Source organism: Microtus ochrogaster, chromosome 7, assembly GCF_000317375.1.
Source record: "Microtus ochrogaster isolate Prairie Vole_2 chromosome 7, MicOch1.0, whole genome shotgun sequence".
NCBI classification, from domain to species: Eukaryota; Metazoa; Chordata; class Mammalia; order Rodentia; family Cricetidae; genus Microtus; species Microtus ochrogaster.
The window spans coordinates 64,816,939-64,826,810 of NC_022014.1; the positions used below are offsets into that span (position 1 = coordinate 64,816,939).

Genomic DNA, 9,872 nt, shown 5'->3' on the forward strand with positions numbered 1-9,872 from the left:
ACATGGGAACCAGGGCAGCGGGTGATAAAGGCTGGATTGTAGCAGCCCACTGGATTGGAAATGACTTGTAGGCCTAATGAAACAGAACTTTGGCAGTAAAACAGAATGAAAGGAATGAGACAATAAACGGCAAGACAAAGGGTGCAGAGTCGGTTCAGCTTAGCAAAATAAGCTCACTTTGTTGCTGGGAAAAGCCAAAGCCGATTAGGATAAACCAATGACTAAGCATAAGTCTTCCAAACTAATTACACAGCTTGCCATGTGAAGTATAATTGGAAGCCTCCATGGTTCTCACTGGAGTCCTGTAAAGTCAGCATCACCTAGCGAGCCGAGCTGAGCAGAGCTGGGCAGAGCTGGGCACTAGAGCTGCCCTGGCATCTCGGGAGCAGCTAAGAAGTGGGAAACTTTCTGCTCTATCCAGGATAAGGCAAAGGGGTCATTCTGCTTCAAGTCCTCTTTGATCCCAAATCCCTTGCAAGAATGTGAGAAAGTCGAACTTGAAGGAGGGGCCCAAGGAGGAGAAGAGGAGGAAGACTAATGGGTGTGTCGGGAGGGCTGCTCCAGCCCAGGGCACTTTGGGGAAGAGATGAGCACTCTGGAGCGGCTCTGCTCCGGCACATCATAGCATCCATCATCTGCCAGGTTTTGGAATGGTCCATATACATCATTCCTGGATGTATGAAATCATGAACACAGATAATGTTCACCGAATAACCAAGGCAGTTAAATAAATTACTGGAGATCTGCGTTTCTGACAAATGAATAAACCATGCTCCCTGTGCAGCAAGACCTATTGACTGCCAAGGCGGGAGGCAGGGTTCTATCAAGAGTGCCGAAGCTAGCTTATGCCATAAGTGACCACCCAGGCTTTACCTGGGCTGTGTGACCTTAGGCAACTTCTTTCTCTTCACCCACATAGTGGAGATGCCACGTGACTAACTTAACATCTTGAACACACATTTTAAAATGCATTAAAAGCTTAGCACCAAACACATGTAACTGTAAAGCAGAAACACCAGCACACAGGAGAACTATCTTAAGACTAAATTCGGAATGTCACGAGTTTTGATCTTTTAGACTTTGCGCCTGGAACAGGAAGACTGAAAGTAACTCACTCAGTTTTTCTGGGTCTTACTCACAGCACGAAGATTCCAGATTATAAATAGTGCCCTTTTCCAAATAAAGAATGCAGTCTCAAATCGAGATGCACTGCCCTGCATCACGAAGCCCAGGAATAAACTTCATTGTGCTGAGGTCTGTTTGCTTACTACATACCATGCTCACTACTGTAAGCAATGTATTCTCCTGTTAACCTACAAATACACTGGGTTATAATCTATCTAGAGTTATACACTTTCTACAGGACTTTTCACAGTTTAAAAATCAGCCTTAGGGACAGTTCAGGGGTCAACAAATCTGGCTCTCTGTTTGTTTTTATAAAGTTTTATTGGAACACAACCACAGCCATCTGTTTACATGCTGGCTGCAGATATTTCCACCCAATGATAGCTAAAGCTACAATAGAGACCATATGGGTTGCAAAGCAATTTTCTAGCCTTCACAAATCTGTCAACGGTTTCTCCAGTAGGAAAACTGAGGCCAGAACCAAAGTCTGCCAAGGTATTGCTGGAGATCATTCCATGGTCAGGCCCAGCAAGAAAGTCTTGGAATACCTTCTACTTTGCCATTCTCCATGGAAGGCATCAGAAGTAGCCACCTTGTGGGGAAGGACAGCCTTCTAAATTTGCTGAGTCCTGTGCAGTCAGCTTCACTTTATGACCACATTTTAGTATAAACAAGTACCAGCATTTTTAATGGGGCAGGTCTTCTGAGAGGAAGATGGGAAAAAGCAAAAAAGGTTGTTAAGCCTCCATTCTGAGTTATTTCAAGCGCTCTCTCTCTCTCGCTCGCTCTCTCTCTCTCTCTCTCTCTCTCTCTCTCTCTCTCTCTCTCTCTCTGTGTGTGTGTGTGTGTGAGAGAGAGAGAGAGAGAGAGACAGAGAGACAGAGAGACAGAGAGAGAGAGAGAGATTCCGTACCCACACCACTTACAGCAATGACATATTTAAACTCCCCCTAGCTCAGCCCCTTGAGAACAGTCCTGTCCGTGTTGAATGCCACCTGAAATAAACAGTTAGAGCAGCTGCCACCTCAGGCAAGACAGAAACTGGGAAAGGACGGCAAATGATGGTGAGGGAAGCCAAAAGCGTGGCACACCCTTCATGGAGGCTGCAGTGAGATGAAGTGTAGCTGTGGAAGAGGAGAAGAAGCTGGGTGTGCACTGTCACTCAAACTTCAACCCCGTGGTCTCTACCATCCTCCCAATCAAGGAGGCTACAGGACATGAATCTTCTCCATGCAGATAGAGGTGAGGAAGTGCAAGTTTAACACCCCCCACTTCTACCCCCCATCCTCCCCATACCCCACCCTTGGATACTGAAGAGACACCAAGTCTTCCTCTCCGGCCAGCACTAGAATCCTGTTTATCTGAAACACAGGAGCGCCACAATCTATCTCCCAGAGGAAAATTGAACAAGATAATGTAAGGAAATGGTTTGACCCGACGTTGACCGTTAGTAGTGCTCCTCAGAGGCAGTAAACCTGCACCTCGCCAATCTGCTTCAAGACAGCCCCAAACAACCACACACAGGCATGTATGTGTGCATGCAAGCTGTGAGAATGCTTCATGTAGCAGTCTACACACACACACACACACACACACACCAGAATATACTTTAACAAAGGGTAAAATCGGTGTGTCAATTTACCCACTACGACCTTTTGCAGTGGCTGGTTTTGACTCACGGTCCCCAAGGCCTACCCAGAGACTCTCTCTACTTTGATCATTCTGGATTCAAATGAACGAAACCAGAATCCAGAGAGGCAGTGAACCCTGCCCCAAGGGCCACAGGCGGAACACTAGACTCCAGCAAATGACAAAGAAGCTCTTCGGAAGGCAAGCCTAGATAATACTCAGAGCGTATGGATGAAAGGAGCTCGTGAGTACAGAGTCTTACAGGTTTTGATACATTCAAAAGCTTCCTTAGTCCTTTAATAAAACACTCCATAAGTTTATGCATCCTGTGAAAATCCGCAAATATTACTGCACAATTAACTGAGCAGCATCCGACTCAGGGAGTGCCATGTTAGGGAAGATGGTCTGGGTCTGTGGCTGCTGCCGAGACAAAGGGACAACTGTTCTCATGGCGGTGCTGAAAGCTGCCGGGGGCCAGGCCAAAGGCTGCAGCGCACACACTGCTGACGCTCTGAGTCACTGTAAGTGTTCCCGAGAAACAGCAAAAAGAAAGAAAGCAAGAAAGAAAGGAAGAGGGAGAGGTCTGAGAGGAAAGCAAGCGAGGCTGAGGATGTGCAGAGATGCGCTGTCTGCGACAAGTATAAGCCTGTCTGGAATACAGTAACAGCTCATCCAGGCAGCCGCAACCTCCCTGACACCTGCAAATGGGCCTATGAGATTCCAAGGCAGGTTAAGGCTCGAAAAAGAAATCCCGCCTCGTGTTTGCAAACACTACCCCTGGACTCAATTGGAAGGTAGAAAGACGGCGAGAGGGCCCACCCTCCAGACTACCGTGCAAGAAGGACTTGTCTCATTTAATTACTTCCAATCCTTCTCCTTATGCAGGGAGGGGCGCTGACGGATACTTCCCTCTAGTGTCATAAATCGCTCCTGGAAAGAGAAGCCCTGTGACTCCGGTGGCCATCAGCACACTTTGCTTTCCCTGTGAGCCACCCAGAATGAGTCAGCCCCCAAGCGGGACGTTCAGGAGGACGAGGAAGGCCTCCTTCAAAACCCACCTAGGTGGGCAACTCCGTGCCATTTCAAATGCACAGCTGAACTGGAAGATGCTGTTTGCTCTTTGTTGTATGGCTTCTCCCATCCATGCAGAGATTGATTCATACAAGAGACAGGGAGGGGGTAGGGGGTTCAATTCAAAGCTAAATAAAGGTCATACACCCTCACCTCAGGCGGTGGACATAGAGAGACACAAATGGTGACTGAGTCATGGCTCTACTGCCCTGGGCAAGCAAGCAAAGCATAGAACCTTCAGGCCAATGAGTGGTGGCAGTGCCCTTGTCCTGGCCTACAGCAAACAGGACAATCATCGTGGGAGGAGATGAATGAAAAAAGCTTTGAGTGGGCACTGCACCTTCCCAGGGTACCACAGAGCTCTGCCACGTCAGTCTGCCAGAAGGGAAGATGCAGACCTATGATGGAAGGAGTCACTCCTATGCCTGGGCTCCCGTGACAACTCCCACGATTACTCAAAGAATCAGGAAGTGGGGGGCCAGCTCAGCCATTCACCTGCCAACCTCTTAGATCTATGACTTCTGTGGGAGTTAGAGAAAGGGGACCACACAAAGGCACATGGCAGGGCACTGTGCAGGGCAGCATGACATCTGAGGAGATGGCCACCTTCAGGAAGGACCCATTCATATGCCACTGCCTCTTTCACCAATGAAAAAGCAACTGACAAGGACATCACCCACGGATATTCATCTCATATGTCTATCTAACCCCCACACCTTCTCGTGCTGACTGAGGACTCCTAGTCCTAACAGCGCACCACAGGGTGTCATTTTGCTTCTGTCTTGTGAGTACTCTGGTCAGAATGATCATCAGCACAGCAGATCATTCCCAAGTCTCCTTGGGCACTTAACAAGGGAATTTTCTGTGGTCAAGGGCCCCAGAGACCCTCATTTCTGAATGCCATCTTCCAGGAATAGAAGGAATGAGGAATCTCAGCACTGGCTCATGGGGCTTTACCTCTCACAGCTTCTGTGGGCGCCTGTGCCCTGTGAGTCACAGCCCCACATCCTTTCCCAGTCCTGGTCCCATGTGGCTGGCAAACGGGAGCAAACCGGTACTGAAAGGCCACTCTGCCAATCAAAGCTCCATGCCAATCAAAGCCGGACTCTCTCATTGCCGCGCCTGGAGTTTCACGTAGATTCTGACAGGAAGTTCAAGGACCCAGTTCTAGAAGACACGGCTATAGCAGAGGCCCAGGTAGCTGCATCGGAGGATCCACCCACACCCGTGGGCGACACCGTCCACCCACGGGAAGCGCTTACCTTGCCAAACTGCTCGAAATACTGCTTGACATCTTCCACCACAGTGTTCGCAGATAATCCTCCTACGAATATTTTCTTTGTTCTTGTGACCATCTGCAAGAGATGACAAGAGGAGGGCACAGGTTAATCAGGTTATCAGAAACATGGTTGGGTAAGACACTTCAACAAGCCTCGCTTCCAGGTTCTTCCAGGAAGTCTGAAATCTCCACTGGCCTCGGGAACCAGACCATTAGATAGTTAAGGACGCTAGAGTCAGTCAGTCTGCATTAGCCTAGGCATTCAGCCTACCAGAGAAGACTGGAACTTCTTGACAGCAGAAGAGCCCCCAGGATCTCTGTGGCCACAAAACATGGCTTCATTACCATACCGAGAAAAATCCCACAGCAGGCTATTTTAAAATCAAAGAGACACAAACAAAACACAGCAAGATGCATAAAGATGCTCAGATAGTAGCCAAAACCTTGTCACTTAGGACCACAGGCCCAAGATGATGTGGGTAACTAAAAAAAAAAATAAAATTGGATGGGTAGAGAAAGGGGGTGGAGCTGGCAAGAGTTGTGGGAGGGGTATGAACATGATCAAAGCCTGTTTCACGAGCTTCTCAAGGAACTAATAAACTGGTGTTTAATTGAATACATACGGACTAGGGATAGCTCTTGCTTCAAATGTTCAAGGCCTTGGCTCAGTCCTCCTTACTTAAAAAACATGTACATACAATTCAAAGGAGGCGTGGGCTTTCTATGTTCAGCTCTTCTCATGCTGGCCTATGCCTGTCAATAAGACAGACAGGTGCTGACCTGGAACTCAGGGACCACCCTGCAAGCCCTCCCCTGAAGGCCTTCAAAGACCCCTGGACTGCCTGCAGCTCACTCAATGAGCCCTATGCCATTCTCACTAACCTCCAGGCTTCCACAGCTCGCAGGCCTTTCTTCCTGCAACGCCTCTCCACTCCCAGGTCTTCCCACGGCAAGCTGCAACCAGCCTCCAAATTTCCATGACCTTCTTCCAGCTCCAAAATATCCATATGCTATTCCAGCCTGCCTGACACTAGTCTCACCTCCTCTGAAGTCACCTGACACTGTATCCATATTCAGCTACACACACACACACACACACACACACACACACACACGCACACACGTTAGTGGATTCCCGCTAAACCACTCTCTCGATTGAATGTCCAGGCATCGACTCTGCAGGACCTCTATTACACCAACAACAGGGCCAGGCAAAAGAAGCTAACACTGAAATCCATTGAGGACAAAAATTAGCAAATTATGGCCCATGTTCTAGAATGGGACCAGCTCCAAAGGAAAGGAAAAAGGAAGTCATATTACACAAACTGCTTAGGGCAAGGACCACAAGTCCTATAAGAGGAATAAACAATCAAGGAGAAGACTGAATTTGGAATATTTGTGTTAGTAGGGGTTTTGATGTCAAAATTTAAAACTGAAAGGCAGGTACACAACTCTGCACACATAACTCAGGAAGCTAGAGGAGAGCAGAGTTTGAGACTGCTGAGATTATGTCTCAAAAGGGGGGGGGGAGTTAATAAAATAATTGAAAAAAAGTAGGAAAATTCAGTGGACACCAAGATTTACCATAAACAAAAATAGGTGTCATCTACGCTATTACTTGTGGAAGCAGGATACAGGACTGGCACCACGCTTTCCTGGATAGCTATCACACCAGGATCCTCAAAATATTTGATAAGGGAATGAACCAATCCACCCACAACAAATCACCCAATTGTCACGTTGCACATCCAAGGCATGCTGCTGACATGCTGGAATAGAAAGACACCATAAATCACCCAGCACCGGTGTCTCACTGCACTTGTAACTCTCTTGGATTGGGATTCTCTCTTCTACTCCACAAGGTGCTGTACCAGGTCCACAAAATGCCCCCTGAAACCCCTGCTACCCAACCCTCATGAGTTCAAGATTGAGCTAGCTAAGTCATAAAGAGGCGTCCAGACTTCAGGAAGCTTAGGCTTTAACAGGCAGCTCTCAGTGGGCATGAAAGTCACATGGCCAATGGCCAATCCCAAACTAGAGCAGTGTTTCAGGAGGACACGGTGAGTCCTGCCAGCTGCTTCCTCCTGCTGTGTAGGAACCCTAAGAGTCTCAAGCTGGCATTCACTGCTTTTCTTTCCAATGACTAAGGCTAAGAATGAAATTGGCAATGCAGACATTCTAGAAAAGATCCTGCCGGGATCCAAAACGAGGTGCCCACCTCCCAGGCTCTCCCGAGGAGCTGGCTGCAACCTCTTCTTGCTCCTGACATTCATCATCCTTCATCCACCTTCTCGCCCACTTGTAAGTCCTCCTGATAGACCAGGATCTCCTTGATGGTCAAACTCTATCAAGGCCCTGTCATGGTTGATCTGGACTGTGAACTCGATTAGACTGCAACAGTTGACGACATCAGCAGAGTGTGTCTGTGATAGCATTTCTAGCATTGACTGACAGGAAAGGGGAATGACCTGTCGGTACCAGAGGAGCTATGCCAAAGGCCAGGGGCCCATTGAAATAAGAGTAGGAAAAGGAGAAACGCAATGAAGCCAGGCACATTCGCTCATTTCCACGCTCTTTCCCGCTGCCCCACACTGGTTCCCAGGTCTCCATGCTAGAAGCTGCTCCCTTCACTAAACTCAACTGAAACCTCAAGCCAAAAGTAAATCCCTGCTCCTTCAAATTGCAGTCAGCCATAGCCATGAGCAAAGCTAACTAATGTGGGCCTTCTTCGGATTTCAATCTCTTCCTATATTTACTAATAGCCAAGTTCTACTAACCTAACTTCCCCAAAGTATTCACTCAACAGACCCATTAAGGGCTGGGCACAGGAGCATACGCTCTGAGAGAACATGGAATTCAATCCACTGTAAAACAGAGATATAATAATCAGCTTAGCACACAAGCTCCCAAAAGGCCCAAGCTAAATACTATACGCCAAAGAGTCTAGCAGGGCACACTGAAGACAACAGCTAAGCGGTCACTACAGCTGAACCCAAGGCAATTATTAAATTCAGTCTTTACACTTCTGTTACAGCAGAAGAACATTTTATACAAATAGTGTTAAAAACAAATCGACTCCTATCATCCCATCCTAAACCTCAGTAATTTAAAAAACACTTTTTCATTTCTGTGTAATATCTGGTAATCCTATGCTTTAATTTAGTGCCCCTCCCCTTTAAACTCCAACTGAGTAATTAAATATCTGTAAAGAAACGTTGACACGACCTCAGGAAAATCCTAATGCAGGCCCTAAAAGCACCTCTGGTGGGACCTTCCAAGGCAGAAACTATGTGGCCTCCTCACTGCTTAGAGATGGGCAACACGAAGCTGAGGCCCTACCTAGATTCCAAACATTCCTGGGAACCCAGAGAAGAAAAAAACGACCACCCTGACTTCATCTAAACTCCTGAAGCTCAGCAACTGGTGAAATGAAAAGATCCCTTCCCACCCTTTCCACTGTTGCCTGGCAGCTGTGAGTGTGCCAGGACAGAGCCCTAAACACGGAGACAGGCAGCAAACTATAAATCTACACAGTGTCTCCCCAAAAGCCTTTACAACCCTTCCCTTTTTGGAAGGATGAGAAAAGCCAGGCCCTGGACAATGCACCAAAGCATCAGAGTTATTAAAACATCCTTTCTAGGATCCGGCTCAGACAGAGCAATGGCTCTCACTCCTCGGCAACACTCAAAAGAAACTGGTTTCATCAGAACCTTCCAGATGTGAAAAAGCCAGAGGGGAAATGTTAGCTTGCTTAGCTGCTTTAGGAAAGGTGAGCAAGGTGAGCACAGCCAGGGGGCAGGGGGTGGGGCATCATGAGCTTCCCCCACCAGGGGCTCTGGGGTGGGTGATGGGCAACGAGATGAACTACTTGGGGAATCTTGACACCATTACTGCCAAATGGGCTGTAGACCACTCTGTGATTTGCATTCTGGCGAGGGATGCAGAAGGCAGAGGACCTGCAATCACACATTCTTCCCTCTTTCTCTTCCATCTCCATGACTACTAAGGAGGGCAGGAAGCAGGGAGGGCTGGATGTTGTGCTCAGGCTCCCCATAGAACTAAACAGGAGTCACCACAGTCACATAAACACCATGCAAGGTTTGTGCACAGAAGTTCAGGGTGCACATGTGTGCTCATGTGCAATAAAACATGCTGGTGTGTGCTCGGGGTAACTCTAGTCCATCCTGAGTCCTAGCTTCTATTTCCTCAAAACTATCCAGTAGCCCTCCAAATTGTAACCTTCCCCTGACCTTGGAAACGGAGCCTAGGAAAACGTATGCACTGGCCTCCAGCTTTATGACCATCTGAGTTATGAAAAATCCTTTCCACCTGGCAAATGAACCACTGGCATCATCTTACGATGCATCTCAGGGTATGACCAGCCCAAGGGAGGCCAGCTGTGGAAAAGAGGAGTGGAGCTTCCCCTTAACATCAGCAGGCTCCACACATGGAGTCTTAAACACTGGCCACTGCGCACTAAAATGATTCTCGTTGGGGTTCTGGTGGACAGCTGCAGGAAATCTTTATATCGGAGTGTTTTGCACCATTGGGGACTCAAGGGGTCTATCCAAGAGCCCTGCGAACCAAGGATTACAAGGACTACAAGGCTTCAAGGGTGTCTTTCTCTTTATGGCTTAGGGTGTTCCTCTGTGAAGTGATGTATAGGGGGGTGTGTGTGTGTGTGTGTGTGTGTGTGTGTGTGTGTGTGTGAGAGAGAGAGAGAGAGAGAGAGAGCACACGAAGAAGCAGGGCATGGTCAGACTCTCAA

The 9,872-nt window shown here is 47.9% G+C and overlaps 1 protein-coding gene across 7 annotated transcripts in view; it reads right to left on the bottom strand.

The window, feature by feature from the left end:
* The window catches only part of Msi2 (musashi RNA binding protein 2), a 371,618-nt gene that overhangs the window by 241,162 nt on the left and 120,584 nt on the right, over positions 1–9,872 (bottom strand). For all 7 annotated transcript variants that reach the window (XM_026780518.1, XM_026780516.1, XM_026780517.1 and 4 more), the window contains exon 6: positions 5,088–5,180. In XM_026780518.1, coding sequence (XP_026636319.1) covers positions 5,088–5,180 — 93 coding nt within the window. The remainder of the gene's footprint in view (positions 1–5,087; positions 5,181–9,872) is intronic.